The following is a 22159-nucleotide window of genomic DNA, read 5'->3' as shown; positions in this document are numbered from 1 at the left end:
GGCTCTAGGATCTCCCACTTACTACAGCGCGGGGACACGCCGGTGGGCCTAACCAGGCGCTTTACAAGCTTCCTTATTATTATTATTATTATTATTATTATTATTATTATTATTATTATTATGTCTCTTGATGTTATATTATCTGGGCAAACCGATCTCCCTCTGGTACCTCGTCAGACATTTTTATGCATGGGTCATATTCCCTTAAAAAGTTACACAAACACATAATTTGAAATTTGGAAATTTTTCTGATTTTCATGAAATTCAGAAAGTTCTCAAATATCGCCACATAAATGAAATTTCATCCATAGTTGTTTAGAGATGCTCATAAAAAGTAGACGTTCTTCTTCCACAAGAAAATACATCACTTAAGCTGTTCACCCTTTTCCCAACATGAGAAGTCCATCTCATTGCCTAAACATCAGGTACACAGTTTTGAGTCCACTCTACCACCCATTTTTTAATGATGCACTATTGATAATTATGGTGTTGTATGAAAATATATATAGAGTAGAGTTGTTGTATAGCTCCAGTATGAACTAATATACAGTCTCCTAACGTGCAGTTGTATTGATGTCCCTAATATTGTGTGTTCTCTTGTTACTTCACAGCTCTTGGTACGATATGCTGAACTATGTTATGAAGGCAAACTACATATTCATCCTAATTTCAATGAGTCTCTGTTTCTACATCTATTTCACACTCTTCACAGATTTGAAGCCAAAAAAGAAAAAAATAGCTCTCCAGGTTCTTCAGGCAGAGTCCATTGCAAATCTCCAGAATGCATCTCTTCTCCCTGCTGGAAATAAGCAGGCTGAACTGGTCATCTTGCTCTGGACTTGGCCTAATGGTCACAAATTCTCCTTGGATAGATGCATAACTCAGTATGGCATTGCTGGTTGTCATCTGACTGCAAACCGTAGCATGTATAAGCATGCGGATGCAGTGGTCATCCACCACAAGGACGTGAGCTCCAACATCTCACTGCTTCCTCTACAGCCAAGACCCTCGCACCAGTTATGGATATGGTTCAACTTGGAGCCACCAATTCATCTGAGCAACCTCCATTTAATGGATAACTTGTTTAACCTAACCCTGTCTTACCGCCAGGACTCCGACATCTTCTCCCCATACGGCTGGGCGGAAAATGTAAGTAAGCCTGGGAAAGTCAGCATACCTAAAAAATTTAAACTGGTGTCTTGGGTGATCAGTAACTGGAGACCAAGTGACAAGCGAGTACAATATTATGAAGAGCTTCGGAAACACATCCCTGTGGATGTTTTTGGGAAGGAGCACATTCCCATTCCAGATAGCACACTCTTGACCACTATCATCAGCCAATACAAGTTCTACTTGGCCTTCGAGAACTCCCAGCATAAAGACTACATCACTGAAAAGGTCTGGAGGAATGCCTTCGATTCAATGGCTGTGCCTGTGGTCTTGGGTCCTACTCGTGCCAACTATGAACTCTTCCTTCCGCCTCATTCCTTCATTCATATCAATGACTTTCCTACTGCACAAGACCTGGCCGCTTACCTCCTAGACCTGGATGTGGATGACGAGCGGTACCTAAGCTACTTCCATTGGAGGATGCAACTTCAACCAGTTTGGAAGGTGTCCTGGATTACCCATTACTGTAAAGCATGCCGCGCATTGCATCGGAAACACTATGTAAAGAAGACTGTTCCCAGCATTAAAAGATGGTTCATGTAACTGGATTTTCTAAAAGTCCAAAGGGGATTAGGTACTTTGTCTGGAAACTGTGGAAAAGTTCCTTCTAAACGACATTGTTGTTGAGCTCTGAACCTGTGGATCTTTTCAGTGGAGTGGAATTGTACATTAATTGCACCCTCCCGAATGTAGGTAGTTGGATTATGCATATTGACTCGCTCATTGCCATCTTGGGCGTAACTATTGGTAGTGCAGCAGGTGCAGTGGCACCGAGGCATGGGGCAGTAAGGGTTCAGTAAACTGAAGTTCTGGCTGTCTCTTACAACCAAACCAGCATGCACAAGGCCTATGGTACCCTTGCTACGTCCCTGATTACCATGTAGTATTAAAGTAGGTCAACAAAGGCAGGAACGAGTGACCGGTAGAAGGGGTACTATCCCTTTACTTTTATTGTAGACAGAGGTGTATATGTCGCTCTGATTGCACTGTTGTACAATTTAACATTAGACAGAAGTTAATCATGTGCCCTGTAAGGCGCCCTTCAAAATGGAGAAGGTTTTGCTTATGAAGCTCTAAGTTCAGGCAGTTCTGGCCATGCTGGAGTTTTTTTTGTTTTTTTTTTAACAACCTTTGTTTATGTATTTTAGCTGAAATAAAAGAAAATGAAAAATAGGCAATAACAAAAATGGAAATAAAATAAGAGCAAATGGAAGAGCATGGCAATATGCAACTGAGGAACACTGGTCAGCGTGAGTAAGGTTACACCCATTCAAAGCAGATCATTGGCCAGTGCAGACAGTCAAGACAGGATAAGATAACCAACCGTAACATTGGTAGAGAAAACTAATGATAAGCATAAAGGAAGAGGGCAAAGAGTGTACTGACTAGGGGTGGGCAGCACATAAATCTGCAGAGTCACAGAAAATCTCTAGGATTCTGCGAAATTCCACCAACGGGCAGAAAATATGCAGCTCGCACTGAAATGTAGTGGCTGTAGCATGAGCAGCACTCAAATTCGGTGCAAATGGCAACAATTTTTGCGCAAGAGCGAGTGGCCATTTGAGTTGATTTTGCTGCCGTGTGAGTCAAAAATCTATTTGAGTGCATTAAATCTACTCAAAAGGCAGCCCTCTGACTGAGATGGCTTGTGAACGCCAGGGACTGCCACAATCCAATCATAGCATGAAAATCATGCTATGGAATGCCAAATCTCGCTCGCATTTGCCAGCTTGCATATTCTGGTGCCTCGTGGGAGAAAAATTCCACCATGCTGCGATTGGCAAAATTTGCCCATGACCCAGTGTTAATGAGCTGATCAGTCCACCATTGCCTTAATCGCAAGAAAGAAAATGGGAGTTGGGGAAGAAATGCAGGATTTTGGAAAGGGATGGTAGAGATTGAGGGATTATAGACACGACAAAGGTGGGGTCCCAAAAAGGGATGCACACGAAGCCAGTCCATCAAATACAAAGTAGCAGCTTTTGTACTATAGCAAAGACAAAGGTCAGTATAACATTGCAACAAGTGGATTCATGTATAAGTAACCTTATTCGTCCTTTGGAGGAGCAGCTCCGTGGACAACAAGCCACTGGCAACTGACAATCCATGGTACAGTTAAAAAGAAAAGGAGGACCCCACACAGACTGATAGGGGACTGGGGGGATAATGAATCTTCAATATGAGAACAAGGTGTCCCCACGAGAAAACAGTCAAAGACTGTGTGTCACACCTAGTTCCTAGAATCTAGAGTGAGTGTTTCATTTATCTAGACGCGACTTTATAAAGCATGCCAATAATCTGGCGGGAAAGGTAAAGTTACAGTGATTCGTGCTTAATTACTATTAGTGTATGATCAAAAGGAGCAATGTGTACCTACTGTTCTAGTTACTAGTATCCCTAAAGATGCCAATGTCTCACCGTATAACCAGCATTAAAAATGACCGTTTTCTAGTAATACCCACAATAGGTTAAAATACCTAGCTTTCAACAAACATGTACATAAGTCAATATCTTCAGTAAATGTCAAAGGAAAAGGAAAAGTTTACCACACCATTGGTTACTCTGTTACACATGAAGAAGGTAGAAATACAAGAAACCGAAACGCCGCGTCGACCTGTGATTCTTTGTTTTTAAAATTGTTTTATACAAATGTATTAACACTGTTTCTTTGATTGATTGTATACTTTGTAAAGATGGAATTTTAAATTTGTATGTATAATAAATGTGTAACAGAGTAACCAATGGTGTGGTAAACTTTTCCTTTTCCTTTGACATTTACTGAAGATATTGACTTATGTACACTAGAACAGTAGGTACACATTGCTCCTTTTGATCATACACTAATAGTAATTAAGCACGAATCACTGTAACTTTACCTTTCCCGCCAGATTATTGGCATGCTTTATAAAGTCGCGTCTAGATAAATGAAACACTCACCCTAGATTCTAGGAACTAGGTGTGACACACAGTCTTTGACTGTTTTCTCGTGGGGACACCTTGTTCTCATATTGAAAATCCATGGTACAGAACAATATCCCTGGAACTACCCAAGTATTTTAGGACTAAGAGGCAATTGCCACGACTTGCTCTCTGTGTTCTCGTGTCCACCACCAGGGGGCTGAACTGTGGGACTCTCAAGTGTTTTAATAAGCTTCCAGACCCTCCCCTTCATGTATATACTGACTTCAAGCCTTTTTGACACTATTTGGGAATGGACATCCATTCCCAATCCATGCCGGGTTTTGTGACAGCCATCCTACTTTCTATTTAACAGAAGGACAGTATACCGTTCAGCCAATTCCTGCTGCTTGGCCGAAATTGTACAACTAGTCATAACTTTGACTTTCACGCAGAACAAATGAAAACTAAACTCCTAAATAGAGGCTATACCCATAGACTGATCGGGGAGTGTTATAAAAAGACCAGATACTACAACAGAGAGGTGCTTTTCCAGAAGAACAATAACAAGGATGATACTAAATTGGTATGTGTCACCAGACACTCCAACTTTAATCAAAAACTACGCCAGATTATCTATTCTGAAAGGCATATTTTGAATTCAGGTAAGTGAGCTCATGCTTTACCCAGACCACTTTTTGCATTCCTACGGAATAAAAACCTGAATGATTCTTTGGTCAAATCTGTCATTCCAAGGATTAGAACATTGAGCCAGAGATCCATAGTATGGTCCAATCCCATTTGCGGTGCACACAGATGTGGCAATAGCCATGCCTGTGATTCCGCCCTAGTTTCATCAGAACTTGAGTGGGGAAAGAAAACATTCCTATTCAAGGAAATGACTAATTGCAGAACTGCCAACGTGATATACCTCATTCTTTGTCCGTGTAAAAAGGGCTATGTTGGCGAAACCAGCAGGGAATTTAGAGTGAGGTTCGGTGAGCATAAATCCTCCATTCTGAATAAACGGGCAGGTGTTCCCTTGGTCACACACTGGCATGAAGAGCATCATTCAGTACAGGATCTCAAATGGTTGATTCTGGAACTAATTCATTACCCCATCAATGGCAATGTTGACGCATTGAGGGGAAAAGAAAAGTATTTTGGATTTGCACCTTATAAATGACCATTACAGGCCTTAACAAATCCCTTCCTTGGGAGAGTGCAATAATGTGAGCAATTTTTTACATCAGGATACTTCAGTATTTTAGATTTCCCATTATTGTGGGATATACCTAGGGCCTCATTTATGGGAAATGACGCATCGCTGCGTGAAAGCAGCGATGCGTCACTTCTCAGTGCGCACTCCTTGCAACATTCCTGATGCGTCATATTTAATGTATGACGCATCATGTCGCAAGGAGTTACAGATACGTCAGTATTTTTGACGTATCTGTAAGCGCAAAAGTGACACATTGCTGGAGTGTGTCACAAAAGGGACGCAACTCCAGCAATGCGTCCTTTCACATGGGGCAAGCCCTATGTGAAAGGACCTGCGTCAGTCTTACGCCTGCTGTGAGGCAGGCGCAAGATTTTGGCGCAACTGCGTCCTAAAAGGGACACAGTGAAATCTCATAGATTTCACTGCGTCACTTCTACGACCCTTCCTTACGTTAATACGCCCCCCTTGCATACATTATACCTGGCGCAGGTATAATGTGGCGCAGGGGTTTACAAAGTGATGCATCTACCTAGATGCGTCACTTTGTAAATATGGCGCAACAAGCCGCATTTGTTACTCCACTGGTGCGTCACAAAAAGTGACGCACCGACGGCGTAAAAGTGACGCACAGCCTCATAAATGAAGCCCCTAGTTCTCTAGTTATAAATTTTCTAAGGTATCATTTGTTGGAAGAACCCTCCTTTAATATAATAATTTTGCCATCTTTTTTGGCACATCCCGGCAGAGCCTTTTCATTCTTCTCCTCCTTTTACAGTATATATGTATACCTTTTGGCTTAGAAAGAGGGGGGACTCTTTGCTTGGATCATCTGACCACATAGCTAGTCTCTCCCCCCCCAATAGTGATCCCTGGCACTGTAGTAATTGGGCACGTTGTCTAGACCTAGCTTCCGACTGGTGGCTTGGTTGCCCGGCTGCCTGACCTTGCAATGGTCCTCATTTAAAGTGTCGTGTAGCCTTTCTTATTTTCGAACACACAGGGTTTTACCTCTGGAGCATATATTAGACAGACAGAAGGCTATGAATAATGGCACATATATATGATCTGTGAAGCTAAACATGATACAGCTGATGTGATATTATGCCCCCGGGCTTGGTAAGTTTCAGTTTCGATTCATCTAAACATGGGCGCCGATTCAGCTCATTACCCTATTCTATTGCCGCACTAGTCTAATTCCCCTTAGACTCATGCTCAGTACTATTTCCGTTTTACTCTAATATGGCTGCTGATTATGCCCCCGGGCGTCGTTAAATTAATTTCCCCTTTCTCTCAACATGGTCACTATTTCAGCTTATTACGCAGCATGGTCGTCGATTTCAGCTCATTAGGCACTCTGATCGCCTTACCAGTCTAATTACCCTTAGACTATACTAAGTACTATATCAATTGTAGTCCAATATGCCGCCGATTCAATCGAGGATGCCTACCCACTGTCGCACTAGCCTATTTCGTCACACGTGTGCATCGGTCGATCAGTTAACCCTGATTTGTGGCCTACATCTTCGAACTAGGTACGATCACGGAGGAGCAGGGACGCGGACCACGCATCTTGGAATCTATGTGGACTGTTCCATTTTGGGCTGGTGAATTATAGCACTCCTAGACAACAGTACAATCTAAAGACTAACATTCTTTCTTTTTTTTTTTAAAAGTAAGTCAGTTTGAATTATCGTGTACCTAGGTTGCCCCTTACCTGACCTGAGGAAGTCCCGCAGGCCGAGGCCCACAAGTACCCCTTGAGGCCCAAGACTGGTCGAAATGTCGACGCCCATATACACCCACCTGGTCCACGAGCCCCCACTGTAACGTGCCACACAAGCATTGATCTGTGTATTTTCAAAATCGAATGGATTTGGATTTAAAATGATAAAAATGTGGCCCGGTGTAAAAAGACTGAGAAACTCTTGAATAATTGCAATCAATCCCTCTTATCGCATTTTCTGATTTGCTTCTTCACCCTTCCTACACTAGAGCACTTTCTCTCCTCCCGCACGTTCCTTTGGAGCAACTTCTCCCCCAACCCCCCTCACTCTATCATTTGCAGTAAAGAATCTACTGTTGTGTGAAATATGATGGAATAAAACCCTTGTTTTGTAAAGAGATTTTGGTTGTTGCTCTTTAATATACTATTTGTATTAATTACTGTGAGCCAACAGGATATAGGCTCAGGAACAAATTGTGAATTATTTAATGAAGGTTGTGATTTGCATCATGCACAGAAAAAAGGTCTAGGACCATTGTTTTTTGTACCACAAGTAACCCAGGTCCACAACCACTATTGGGTCACCCCATTTTCACAATAGCTTGCTGATTTCAGCCAAATATCTTTCAGAACACCTCCTTGGTGATGCTGTTTCTCTCTACTCATTAGCAGGATAATATAGCATCATTGGCAATTTTGTAAGGGGTATAAGGTGTGACTTGTGGACAGGGCATGCATTGGAATAGGTATGCCAGAAACCATAGGAAGAATTGTCCACATATATGTTACAAGAATCAAATATAACTGTAGTTTGACATGGAACCAATTTATGGTTTGGAATCTCATTAATCTACTTGGTTCTTGTCAACGTTTCAACCCTGATGGTCTTCATCAGGTCTAGATTAGATTCAAGAGGGAGCGTCTAGGGATGACTACCAAGAAGAAAGATCTAAAATGTATTCTTGTTGATTCTGAAAAAATTTGCTGAATCTCCACACTGTGCGGCAGGAAAGTCTAGAATCATTTTATGGGATGTCTGAATTTCCCAAGTGAGATCAGACGTGATTGAGCAGAGTAGATGTTCTTCAAGTACAGCTGGTCAATTAAGAAAACCATGGACTTAGTGTGGTGGATAGAAACTTCATATTCTACTGTACCTTTATAGCAGTTGGTTCAGTAAAACAGCACTGCTTCTCAGACGCCACCTTTCTGTTTAATACAATCTAGGAATAAGCCATCAGTCATTAATGCATGGTATCCTGAAATAATGCAGTGTGGGCTTGCCCTGTGGTAGTAGAGAAGGTCAGGCTCACAAAACGAACCTAGAGAATGTACAGTGATCTCCTCAAAAGCAATTAGTAGCCAAATGAAGTAGTGGAGGAATGGGCACTGAATAAAAGAGGTATTTCATCTAATGAACAAGAATGTTGGTTTTATAAATCCGACACATGAGGTAAAATGAATAAAAAACAAGTTTTATATTTATTCAAAAAAATTCACGAGTTGAAATGTGAGTACTAGAAGTCAAATAATACCATGAATCAACCAAGTGACAATTTCTGTTGATAGGTGTATGCTAGCCACAATTCTGCTAGAAGTATGTAGGAGGCATCCGTACTACATAAAACATACTGGTGAGGTGAGCATATGAGTTAAAAAGGCAGAATCATTGAGATGCGGGCCAGTGAGCTGTACCTGATTTGAGCGTTTGTAATTCCTGCTTGACTCTGTGACAACTTAGCTATGCAACTCTTCTTGTTTGAGAGAATCTTGTCAGAAAGAGTCTGACGGCATGGCTTTTCTTGAACTAATGCAAAAACGTCTAGGGCTTACTGTAGTTTCCATAGCGCCAATACACTTCCGGGTATTCGTTGTCCTTAATAAGTTATATTAACATAACAGAACAGAATCCACAACTAAAACATCTCATATAGACTAAAACAGAAGAACCCAAGACTAAAACATCTCATAAGACTAGAACAGAAGAACCCAAGACTAAAACATCTCCTAAGACTAGAACAAAAGAACCCAAGACTAAAACATCTCATTTAGACTAAAACAGAAGAACCCAAGACTAAAATATCTCATAAGACTAGAACAGAAGAACCCAAGACTAAAACATCTCATAAGACTAGAACAGAAGAACCCAAGACTAAAACATCTAATATGGACTAAAACAGAATAACCCAAGACTAAAACATATCATATATACTAAAACAGAAAAACCCAACACTAAAACATCTCATAAGACTAGAACAGAAGAACCCAAGACTAAAACATCTTTCATGGACTAAAACAGAAGAACCCAAGACTAAAACATATCATATATACTAAAACAGAAGAATCCAAGACTAAAACATCTCATAAGACTAGAACAGAAGAACCCAAGACTAAAACATCTCATAAGACTAGAAAAGAAGAACTGAAGACTAAAACATCTCATATAGACTAATACAGAAGAACCCAAGACTAAAAAATCTCATAAGACTAGAACAGAAGAACCCCAGACTAAAACATATCATATAGACTAAAACAGAGGTGGGAGGGAAGACTTGAGTCCCAATTTGACAAGGACAGCTGCTCAGAATTAATGAATGTCCATGATAAACTGCTGAGGGAGGCTCGGCTGAAAATATTTTACTACAAAAGTCTACACAGGTGGCACTGGGTGCCTTACAACTCTCTTAAGGTAGAATAGCAACCAGTGCATTGTGTTGATGTGAGGAGAAGAGAGGCGAGATTGAGTACATTCTATGGGAATATTCGGTACTGGGACAGAATTGGACTAGAGGCACAATTTGTAGGTGACATTCGGTTAACATTGGCTCTCCAGACCGCAGTTTGCATGACATGTCAGATTTCCGACCCACACCAAACTATAAGCGCAGATAGATAGCCTTGGCCTTCTCAGTGACTAAAATGGGCATCCTACATCTCTGGAAGTCTCCGGTTCTTCCCACCTATGATAACTGGCTGGAAAGAATGCATAAACTGGCAACCCTTGAATATTCAATATGTAAAAGGTTTGCTTCACCCTTGCAACACGCAAGGGAGCACAATGGTGACCAAAACCTAAGTTGGATTTATCAAGCCAAGCAAGGCCACATTGCATTACTCTGCATGGCTTGATAATTCCAGAGTAATGCAACGCGGCACAAATTGCTGCATTGTGTTACTCTCCCAGGGAGGCGTTCTGTGGGTGGAGAGTGGGTGTTCCCACACATCCACCCATGCATTTTGCCACTTCCCAATATTTACCATTAGTGGTAGATCTGGGAATGCATCAAAATGCAACGCCTTCCCAGGTTTATGATGTTCTCTAAATATTTGCTAAGGAGTGGAAGCAGCAAGACGGGGCGGTCAATTGAGGGATTATCTGGGCCTGCATTAGGCTTCTTTAAAATGGGGGAGACTTGGGTAGTTTGCCTGACAAATTGGGTTTGAGGCTGAGTCCGTGGAAAGGTTGGAGAGGGACATGATTGAGGGAGCGATCGAGCCGGAAAGACTCGCCAGGTCCAGTGGCGGTCCTGGTTTGGCTGCTTGTAACAGCCCCGGGGTCTGCTCTAAGGTGCAGTGTACAAACCTCTCCAGATCAAAAATTGCCTTAAGAGGGGGCAGACTAAGGTCAGGGGAGTTATCAAGCTGCCTCTGGGATACAGGGAATTTCGCACAGATTTCGTTTAATTTCTCATCGAAAAAATTGGCTCGCGAGTCACATAGCTTTTACGATGCCGGGATGACACGCGTTCATGGATGTGATTATTGTCTTTATATATATGAGAGTTTTTATTTGATCCTAGTAAGATCTTTACTTTAAAAAAAAGTGAACCCAAGTCTTCCTTTCAATATTATTGATTGATGAGGGTATTTTGTACACTGTATATATTTATTTTTTAAATACATCACAGGTTATCAATTAGGACGAATATTGTGTGGTCTATTTAGCAATATCTCTAATATGTTTGTCAGCTTCCATTTGTGAATGAGCAGATTGTTCTCATGGCAATTTAAACAATAAAAGGCTTTCAAGACATCATTTGTTTACTCCTGGAGTCTCTAGTCCTAAGAAGAAAACTACTTTTGCATCTTTTTATTTTATTTTATTTTTTTAGAGTTTTATATAGCGCAAACTAGACCCTGAGACATAGGGTATCAGAGCTCTTTACATGGGCAGCAGTTTTGTTACAGGAGGACACATTCATTTTTTGATGTTTTATTTATCTTCTGCATGGTGCTGCACATGTAATTTAAAGGTTGCAATAAAGTGTATGTTCACCAATAGCTGAAACTATAGGTGGCCATAGTGACAGAGCCGTAGGTTAAGTACACTCTTTGAACGGAACAAGAATAAGTGCAATACTCATTGTAGCATATGTGAAGGAGGGGAAAGTACCATTGGTTAACAGTTCTTGAAAAGCTGTATCTGTGAGCTCCCATCCTCCGGGGGACAGAGAACAAGCATTTGCAATGCAATCAGTCCTCCATTTGTGAAAGTTAGAGCTAATGGCGTTGTAAATGACAATGGGGCACATGCATCAATCTAGGATTTTGCATTTCCTAAATAGCGAAAATTAAGGAATCGCTATTTAGGAATTGCAAAATCCTATGCATCAAGAAATCCTAAAATTTTTTAGGATTTCTTAAATTTCGGAATTTGCGATTCCTTAATTGCGAATCGCAATTAAGGAATGGCATTACATTGATTCCTATGGGCCTAGATGCTCTAACGGTGACATGCATCAACAAAACGTTTTGCGATTCCTTATTAGCGATTTTTAAGGAATCGCTAATAAGGAATCGCAAAACGGGATGCAACAATAAAATAGTGATTTTCTAAGGAATCGCTAAAAATCGCAGAAATTAATTCCGATATCGCAATTTGCAATATCGCAAATTGCGAAATCGCAATTTGCGATATCGCAAATTGCGAGGTCGCACGTTGATGCATATTGATGATGTCAGAACCAGGAAATGTGCCCTCCAAGCCTCATTTTGATACAGGAAGTGTGCTCTGAGAGCCTCATTTTCACTCCAGGATCACAGAGAGAGGAGGGAGCTGGTACTGGGAGGAGGAGAGGAGTGTGTGTGATTATTCAAACAAAATGGAGCCTGGAGAAACTGTTGAGGACTCTCAAAGTGGCAGAAAAAGAAAACTTAAGTTTTCTGAAACAGAAATTGAAGCCCTGATTGAAGGGAGTTGTGCACAACAATGAGAAGCTGTTTGGGAAGGCTTCTCTCAAGGTGCCTGAGCAGGAGAAAAGAAGAATATGGCTCATGATCCAAAGCAGAGTGAATGCAATTGGGGTCACTCATCGTACCACCGACAAACTGAAAAAAAGGTGGTACGATTTGTGCAGTAGGGCCAAGGCGTGCATCGCCGACCGCTTGAAGGCTGCACTACTAACTGGAGGAGGGACACCACCACACACCAGCAACACTCCCATGGAGGATTTAATTGAGAGCACAATCCAGAAAGAAGCAGTTGTTGGTGTGACAAATCTGGATACCTCCGGAGCAGCACACACGTCCAAAGGTAAGAGGAATGCATGTGTACATTGCCCCTATCACAGCAGTGTGAATGTTAGCTCTGCATAGCGCACACGCAAGCAGTGAAACATTAACATCAATTTCAATTGTATGGCAAGTGCATCATGGGAGATGTAGTTTGTTCAAGCAGTTACAGTCACAGACACACATATAATTAACACCAATTCCAAAAGTGTAGTAAGTGTGCCAAAGTATAAATGTTTATTCATCTTACAACACTCACATAACCAAATAAGCATACATTAATGCAGTTGTGCACTGTTTAAACTCACAGATGCAGAACATGGTGAGGCCGGGGACAAAGATGTCCAGGACATGCAGCTGAGCAGCGCCTCTGAAGCAGAAAACACACCACCTGCGCAAAGCATCCAATCACGAGTCCCACAATCACGTAGGACACCCGTCCAAAGTTTGGTCCCCTATCAGACGGATGATGAGGCTGAAGCACCACCTCATGTCACCAACCCACAAAGTACTTCTGCAACAAGTAGAACATCCTTCCACCGTAGAGTCAATGCAAGGTTGACACGGAGACGATGCAGAGCACGGAGGCCACAGCAGGTGGAACAGTTGAATGATGTATGGGGTGGCTTGGAGGGACAGATGCTTCGGTCACATCGCCTGCAGGCAAAAAACACTAGATAAATCAAGGGCGAAATAGCAAAAATGTCTGGTAACATAGCTCTGCTTGCCACTAGTCTCCAGGAAATGACAAGAGTAATGTTGGAGGGACAAAAAGCACACAATGCACAGCATCAACAACTCATGGAGCAACTGCAAATGCAAGTGGAGTCCAACAACACACTGGCTACAGCAACAGCTATGTTGTCACGTAGAATGTCTACGATGCAGACCAAGATGACCAATGGTAACAGTGATGTTGCTACAGGATCACAGCAAGTGACAAACGCAGTCGAGATGCTGACTGCATCTACAAGTGATGAAAACATCCCAGCACCAAATGTAGTCACTGAGGGTGCCTCAGGCATGACCAATACGCCAATGCCAATTGTGAATGAGGCTAGACGGTCAAAACGCGTTGCCATTACATCCACACACAGCCTAGGGCAAGAAGATGCTGCTGCCGAGAGGCGTCTCGGAGTTCGGGGCAAGAAACGCTGAGCTTACATGCACAAATCCTGTTGTGATGGTGAATGAACCATTCTCACATTGTGACCTCATGACTGACTGACAAGTATTATTTTTTTTAAGTGATAGTAAATGTTGTTGGCAACAAAACTGTGCCCAAAGTCACTGTTTAAGTGCTTCTCTGTTTCCAGGTCACATATTGTTATCATAAATAATTACTTTGCACACCATACTGTCTTCGTATCATCATTACTCACCTTAAAAGTAATTTTGTGTGATCTCAATTCTGCGTCTGCGTCCTTCTGCTGCGTCAGATCCTTGTTGGGCACGTTGGTGAAGGAGTGGCTGGTTTTCATCCTCAGAGTCACTGTCAGAAAGGTCGATTTCCAGGCCTCCCTTCGTCGCTATGTTGTGCAGCATGCCACATGCTGCCACAATTTTGCAGCATTGCTCTGGAATGTACTTCATAGCTCCTCCAGTCTTATGTAGGCGTCTGAATCTGCTCTTTAGTAGCCCAAATGTTCTCTCGATCACATTCCTTGTTGATATGTGCGCAGCATTGTATCTTCTTTGGGCGGCTGTTGCAGGATTGAGATAAGGTGTCATGAGGTAATTGCGCAAGGCGTATGCGCTGTCGCCTACATGTGAAAAAAGAAGATATGTCAACTATATGTTTCAGATATCCATTTGTGACTAGTTTGTAATGCTGTGTAGCACATATTTACCTAGCAAATGTCCCTCTCCAAAATCTCCCCTTGCAAGTCGGGTGTGCATGCCACTTTGCCGGAAGATGAAAGAATCATGTGCACTGCCAGGAAATTGTGCTACAATGTCTGTAATGATGGTTTTGGCATTACACACAACCTGAATGTTGAGGGAATGGTAGCATTTCCTATTCCGATACAAATATTCCTGTGTAGCTGGGGGACATATTGCTACATGTGTACAATCTATGCAACCTATTACTTGTGGGAAGCCAGCCATTTGGTAAAATTCCTGCTTAGTCTTAGCTAGGTCATGGGCTGATGTTGGAAAACTGATATGTGCATGTATCCGGGAGATCATGGCATCAAGGAATCTTTCAACATTCTTGATAATGCACTTTGTGAGACCCCTCCGGCAACTGCAATTACTCCCTGAAAACTGCCTGATGCCAGTAGGTGTAGGCAACATAATATTTGGACGTGCATTGGGATAGCTTGGGTCCTATGTGTCTGGCGTTGCAGAATGGGGTCCAATTCATTAATTAGATCAATAATCATTTGTCCATTCAGCCTATACTTATCGTATATTTCGTCGTCCTGCTGGCCAAGCAAAGTTATGCGCACTCTGAATATGCGTTCATTGATTTGCCTCCTTCTCTGTCGAGCACCTACCAGCCGCATCCTCCTCGCCATCAGGTAAAGACCAGCCATTTTGTGATCTCGGGCCTTGTGTGGGTGTGTTTTATACTTTTTCAGTTGGTTAGCAGGTGTTTCAGGTTACATTTTCATTTTTACCACCTGGTAGTGTCCCTTCTTAATTTGCAAGTGCAAAATAGCGATTTTTGAGAAAATCGCAAATAGCGATTTTTTATGCATATCAATTGCGATTCCTTATTTGCGAATCGGTAACTGTGAATCGCAAATAAGGATTCGCAATTGGATTCTCTGTTTATTTTTTGCGATTTCTCTTTATTTGCGAAAATTTAGCGATTTTCGCAATTCTTTGGTTAATGCATTTCTACACTGCCTATTGCGGTCGCAATTGCGCTAAAATTGCGATTCGCATCATTTGCGAATTCGCAAACGCTTGATGCATGTCACCGATAGGAATCAATGCCGTTTTGCATTTCTTTTTTTAGGAAATCGCAATTTGTTGATGCATTGCAAGGGTGCAGAGAGGGGTCCAAAGGACCCCCCCCCTGCACCCCTGAAATGTATTTTAAAGTGAATGTTTCACACACACACGTCCTAAGGACATGTGTGTCTGTAACATGACACTTTTTAAAATGCATTTTTGTGCTTTTTGAAACAATTTCGCAAATTAACACGAGGGTCAACCTCGTGTTAATTTGCACTTCCTATTTCAAAATTCGCATTTTTAAAAAAAATGATGCATTGCATTTAAGGAATCGCACAAATGCGATTCCTTAAATGCATTCGCATTTTTAGGAAATGCAAAAAAAAGCGAATTTTGAAAAATTGTTTCATGCATCCCAAAAACGTATTTAGGAAGTGCAAACGGCCGAATTTACCGATTCGCACCGTTTGCACTTCCTAATTAGGTTGATGCATGTGCCCCAATGTCTTTTACTTTTGTTTATGGAGTGGATGTATGTCGTGTGGAGTGGAATTCTGTTGTTTGGATTGAAATTGTAGTTGTGGAATTGTGTGGCGTGGAATAGTGTGGTGTGGAGTGGAATTTTCCGGTGTGGTGTGCAGTGGAATTATGTGGATAGTAATTATGTGGTATTGAGTGTATTGGAATTATGTAGTGTGGGACTCTGTGTCTTGGGGTGTAATTATTTGGATTGGTATTTTGTGGATTGGTATGTAGTGAAGTTTAAATATGAGGTGTGCTGTTAAATTTTGTTGTATGATGTGGAATTTAGCGATGTGGATTGGATACATGTGGTGTGTTCTGTAATTGTGTTGTTGAGTTGAATTATGTGTTTTGTTGTCAAATTATGGTGTGTGGAATGGAAATGTGTGGAGCTGAATTGTGTGGCATTGAGTGTATTTATGCTGATGGGAATTGTGTGGCATGTGTGGAGTGTATTTATATGGAGTTTTGCTATGTGGCATAGAGTGGTTTTATGTGTGGTGTATTTATGTGGTATTGAGTAGAGTGTAATTATGTATTTGTGGCTACCTGTTGATCATATTGTAGTGTCCTCTAATTGAATATTACATGCTTCAGACAAATTCTTTGTATATTCTACTGCTATTTGTTCGAGTTAAAATGCAATTTAATTTTTTTAAAGATGCTCAGTCGACCATTCCTCAAATAATCAGCAATATCTGGTCTTTATAATGTTTTCAATATTAAAAGAATGGGGATGTCATCTGTCTGCTGCACTCATATTACCTCAATTCAAGAACCGTCTCATTAAATAAGCAGAGTAATAATGTTGCTCATTAGGGACGCTAGTTATTATTAATCTTTACTACTATTATAAAGGAAGAACTTTGAACCTTTGAGGTGGGTAAACTCGGGAACCACAGCGCCAATCCACACACCAGATACATCCTTGTAATCATGAGGGTGTGCAGATGGACATAGGCTATATAAATGTAATAAATATACGTTATTTAAAAAATGTACAGAAAAAAAACGTAGTCCCTTGGAAGAAGCGCCGGCCGCGACGTGCGTGCTGACGTGAGGAGCGCGGGAGGAATGGCGTCCTGGAGCGCTAGGAGGACCGGCGGACATGGCGCGGGGAGGAGCAGTGAGGAGCGGCGGACAGGCGGTGAGGAGCGGCGGACAGGCGGGGAGGAGCGGTGAGCGGCGGATGAGGTAGGTTATTTATTTATTTATTTAGGAGCCGTGAGCGGCGTAAAAATGAAGCAAAAATGACACTCGTGAGCAAAAGGAAGCAAACGGAGCATTACAAAAGTGAGCCAAACGGTGCATTACAGGAGGAAAAAGTTACGTGTGCAGGTTACAAAAGCGTACATCGTGAGCAAGAGGAAGCAAATGGAGCATTACTAAAGTGAGCCAAACGGTGCATTACAGGAGGAAAAAGTTACGTGTGCATGTTACAAAAGCGTACAAAGTAAACATAGAGGTATAATACTGCATTACAGGAGGAAAAAGTGATGTGTGCAGGTTACAAAAGCGTACAAAGTAAACATAGAGGTATAATACTCAATATATGGAGGAAAGCTCCGGGGGACCCACGGACAACGTCGGGCGAGTGGGGGCCCTGAAGCCTAATTGCTGCCGGACAACGTCGGGACGGGTGAGCGGTGAGGAGCGGCGGATAGGTGGTGAGGAGCGGCGGACAGGCGGTGAGGAGCAGCAGACAGGCGGGGAGGAGCGGTGAACGGCGGATGAGGTAGGTTATTTATTTATTTATTTAGGAGCAGTGAGCGGCGGAAAAATGAAGCAAAAATGACTATCGTGAGCAAGAGGAAGCAAACGGAGCATTACAAAAGTGAGCCAAACAGTCCATTACAGGAGGAAAAAGTTACGTGTGCAGGTTACAAAAGCGTACATCATGAGCAAGAGGAAGCAAACAGAGCATTACAAAAGTGAGCCAAACGGTGCATTACAGGAGGAAAAAGTTACGTGTGCATGTTACAAAAGCGTACAAAGTAAACATAGAGGTATAATACTGCATTACAGGAGGAAAAAGTGACGTGTGCAGGTTACAAAAGCGTACAAAGTAAACATAGAGGTATAATACTGCAATATACGGAGGAAGGCTCCGGGGGACCCACGGACAACGTCGGGGTGGGCGGGGGCCCTGAAGCCTAATTGCTCCCGGGCAACGTTGGGACGGGCTGCTAGTAGTGGATAAAATGTATGATAAGTGTTTTAGGTCAGGCTCAGTCGTGTTTTCAGATACGAGGTCAACAATGCTCTACACAAAGTAGACAACACGCACCAAGCAATATATGTGTGCTCGTTGACTTGCACAGTGCGATAGCTGACCTTCTAGTTATTTGCACTGTAACTAGCTAACATAACTAACATTAACACCTTAAAAGAATGGCCTCGTCTAAGCAGCTTAATAACCCAACTGTTTGCTAATGATATTGAAATATAAAGTGCACTTATGTGTTTGATTCCCTACCAAGGCCAAACTTGCTTGTCATCCTTCTGAGGTTGATAAACTCAAAATAATTAAATTGGGTAATAGCAAACATCGTATTTCCAGCTTTACAACACAGAAGGAGTGAGGACAAACTGAATGTGCCTAAACACAAGAACCTCAGTCCACACTAGGGCTTGTGCAGGGCATGTGTAACACTGACAAGTACAAGAGCACGCTGAGGGTGGGGCGGTTTCAGGCTGCACTGTTCCCATGAGGCACAGGGTAAAGACTGATTTGCATATGGCTGGCTCTGAACTGGGGTGGCGAAGTGAGCTAAAGAACGATGATGGATTCAACCCAGATCTGAGACTGAGGGTTAGTGTAAGAAAACGTTTCAGTGCTAAGTCCATCATCTCCTTGTATTTCCCTTTCCTAAGTTGACAGGGTATGCCCAGACGTGGGTCCCTTGCTCATTTTGGTACTGCACTCAAGATTGACTGACTGTTAACGGGTGTTACCTCAAAACCGGTCGCAGGATTCTTGTTTCCGGTCTAGGGAAGACCTAGCTTGGCAGTCTCGACTGTTCCCATGAGGCACAGGTTCAAGACTGATTTGCATAGAGCTGGATCTGAACTGGGGTGGTGAAGTGAGCTAAAGAATGATGATGGATTTAACCCAGATTTGTGACTGGGGGTGAGTATCTGAAAAGTTTCAGCCCTCCGTCCATCATCTCCTTGTGTTTGATTTGTTAGCGCTAAGTTGGCAGGGTATGCCCAGACTTGGGTCCCTTGCTCACTTTGCCACTGGATTCAAGCTAGCCTGGCTGATGAGGGCTGTTAGCCTGAAACCGGTCCTAGGATGCTTATTTCTGGTCCGAGGAAGACATTGCTTAGCAGTTCGGGCTAGATTGTTCCCATGAGGCACAGGGTCAAGACTGATTTGCATATAGCTGGATCTGAACTGGGGTGACGAAGTGAGCTAAAGAATGATGATGGATTTAACCCAGATCTGTGCTGGGTGTGAGTGTCTGAAAAGATTCAATGGTCTGTCCATCATCTCCTTGTGCTTGCAGATGGACATAGACATGGTGCCTTTGGAGACAGCACACAGCATGATGACACTGTGGTTGTGTGCAGCGGCGTCACTAGGGGGGTGCGGACCGCACCGGGTGTCACCCCATCATGGGGTGACACCAATCTGGTTACGCTGCTGGCTCTCTGTGTAACACAAACACAGCTCTGCACTGCAGTGCAGCCTCAAGTCTGCTCTGCTGCTTTATTATAGTGCAAGCGCACGTTGCGCAGCGCACGCACCTGCTTACAAATTAAATTATTGCAACCAGTGCAGTGCACGTCGCCACGCACGCACGCACCTCCTACTATAGAAGTGGTGATGTGATGATAGTGCGATACGCGGCGGCGTACCCAGTTTGTGGGTCCCAGGGCCGTCAATCTTTAGCGCTACCAATGACAGCCCTGGGACAGCCCCCGCGTGCTGTGCTCCTCTGACGCGTCACAGAGGTCACGTGCCAGCAGGGCCGGACTGGGAACCAAAACCGGCCCTGGCAAAGTGCTCAGCCGGTCCCCCTCCCCACTGGGGGGGGTTGAATGTGCCGCCGAGCGCTTTGCTAGGGCCGGTTTTCGGCTGATTTTGTTGCAGGGCCGAAAACGGCCCTGTAACAAAATAGGCCTTCAGCGGCTCAAAACCGGCCCCCACCTTTGTGGCGCATCGGGGGATTGCCCGGTGCCCGCTATGGCCAGTCCGGGCCTGCGCGCCAGCAACACGTCTGTGGAGAGACATTCTCGGCAGGGAGTGCGTGCGCAGCGCAGCTAGAATAAATTGGCGTCTTTGTCGGTGTTTGATATCGCGCGTCGGCCATCGTCTCTCCTTCATCCGGTAATGGGTCTGGAGGCCGAGGTGAGAAATATTTATATTATGAAGTTTACTTTACAAATGTGGCACACATTCGCAATCGCATTAGACTTAGGCATGGGCGGAAAATCCGTTCCGCTCGCGGATTTTGCGGATTTTCGGGAAATCCGCAATCCGCGAGATTTGCGAATCTCCCGCAAAATCCGCAAATCCGCGAGCAGCGGATTTTGCTCGCACTGCTCGCACTGTTCGCGTGAGTTCGCGTGAGTTCGCGCCCCGCGAATAAGTGCAAAATTGCAGAAATACGATCTTAGCAAAACTGAAAGTAACTACTTACCAGGTTCAAAAGTTCAGGCTCATCATTAGTAGCCATTTCCTGTAGTGCTTCCTGAGGGGCCCCTCCAGAGTTCAGTTGCCAGTTGAAACTATTATGTGACCCTGCTCTGAACCTCAGAATAGTTACACATATGCCACAAAGGTCCTGAATTACAGCTAAGGGAGACAAGCAGGAGCCAGGCTGGAAGTTAAAATCCATTAATCAGCCCCTAATTCATTATTGTCAGTTGGGGCAGGGCATGTGTTGTAACTAATTTTGCAACAATGAAAGCACTTAGCAAGTGCAAAAGATCACTAATCAGGGCGCACTAAGGAAGCAGGTGCCAGCTAAAAAAATATTCTGTGACACATTAATCAGCCCCAAATTAATTCAGGTCACTTGAGGCAGGGAAGGTGTGCTTTGCTTTGCCGAAAATAATGTACACTGGACAACCAGAGGGTGTGGTGATGAAACAGAGGGTGGCATGGGTGGGCCAGAGGGTGGCATGAGTAGTCAGAGAGTGGCAGTGGTGACAGAGAGTGGCAGTGATGAAGAAGAGTGTCCCAAACAGGCTGGACACGTAGAAACAACAAGTTCGCGAAACTTGCGACCCGACAGGTAAGTTCGCAATTTGCGAAAGTGTACAAAACCCTCGCGAACTGGCAGAAACACGGGCGAACACAAAAAAAAAAAAATCCGCAAATTCGCGGGAATTCGCAGATTTTGCGGATTGCGAATCCGCAAATCCGCAAAATTCGCGAACGCGAGATCCGCAAAATTCGCTCATGCTTAATTAGACTCCCAGTCCCCAAGGCCGGCCCAAGACAGTCACAGTGCTATAAAAAAGGAAGCTTTAAAGACGTGTCAACTGATGTGTAAACCCCCTTCCTGCTTCCTAAGCAGCTCACAGCAGATGCAAAAGTAGGCATTCTTACCTCTGTTTAAGTAGTTTACCACCCTGCCACTCAACTAGGAATCCAGGTACGAGTCTCGACATCCTGTGATTCTGGGCAAATCACTTAATCCCCCTGTGCCTACAAAAACGAATTTATCCTTCTGTAATGTAACTGCTGCTTCCCTTTGGTCGAGTTCGCTCTATTTAAAAATTGCAAAAAAAAAGCAATAACACCCATTCTTGGTAGCCCCTTTAAAAAAAAGCCCCATAAATCCAGATTCGGCCTGTGACTGCGGTGATACAGTGGATTGGACATGCAGAAATGCTCAATGCTTTTATGAGGCCATGTTCAACAGTTAATACTTTTTGAGAATTCGGGATTCCTATGTAAATAGATGTGGTAACACAAATTCGGAAATGTTATTCCATAATCCAGTTGCCAAAATGTGCAGTTTATCAGAAATGGTGTGCGACCATTCCTCAGCATTGGTAACACCAGGGGAGGTACTGAAGCAGGAGTACCGTAATTCTCATAAAGAGGGCCTACAAATCTGACCACCCACTTTTGTGATTTCGCAAAATCCATCAGTTTCCGTTTCGATTGAACATCTCTGCTAAAACTGGATTTTCGCACACAGCACAGACCCTGCACCGAGTTAATAATCCTTGCTCTCTCCTGGTGCAGG

General features: G+C 43.2%; 1 protein-coding gene across 1 annotated transcript; it reads left to right on the top strand.

Moving 5' to 3' along the window:
- Positions 1–624: 624 nt before the first annotated feature.
- LOC147726161 (3-galactosyl-N-acetylglucosaminide 4-alpha-L-fucosyltransferase FUT3-like) lies at positions 625–1886 on the top strand. Its single transcript, XM_086962892.1, has one exon. The coding sequence runs from the start codon at positions 625–627 to the stop codon at positions 1711–1713; it is 1089 nt and encodes a 362-aa protein (XP_086819018.1). The 3' UTR covers positions 1714–1886.
- The last annotated feature ends 20273 nt before the right edge of the window (positions 1887–22159 follow it).

The sequence above is a fragment of the Lissotriton vulgaris genome, chromosome 3_1, assembly GCF_964263255.1.
Source record: "Lissotriton vulgaris chromosome 3_1, aLisVul1.2, whole genome shotgun sequence".
Lineage (NCBI taxonomy): Eukaryota > Metazoa > Chordata > Amphibia > Caudata > Salamandridae > Lissotriton > Lissotriton vulgaris.
This window is presented reverse-complemented; position numbering and strand designations above follow the sequence as displayed.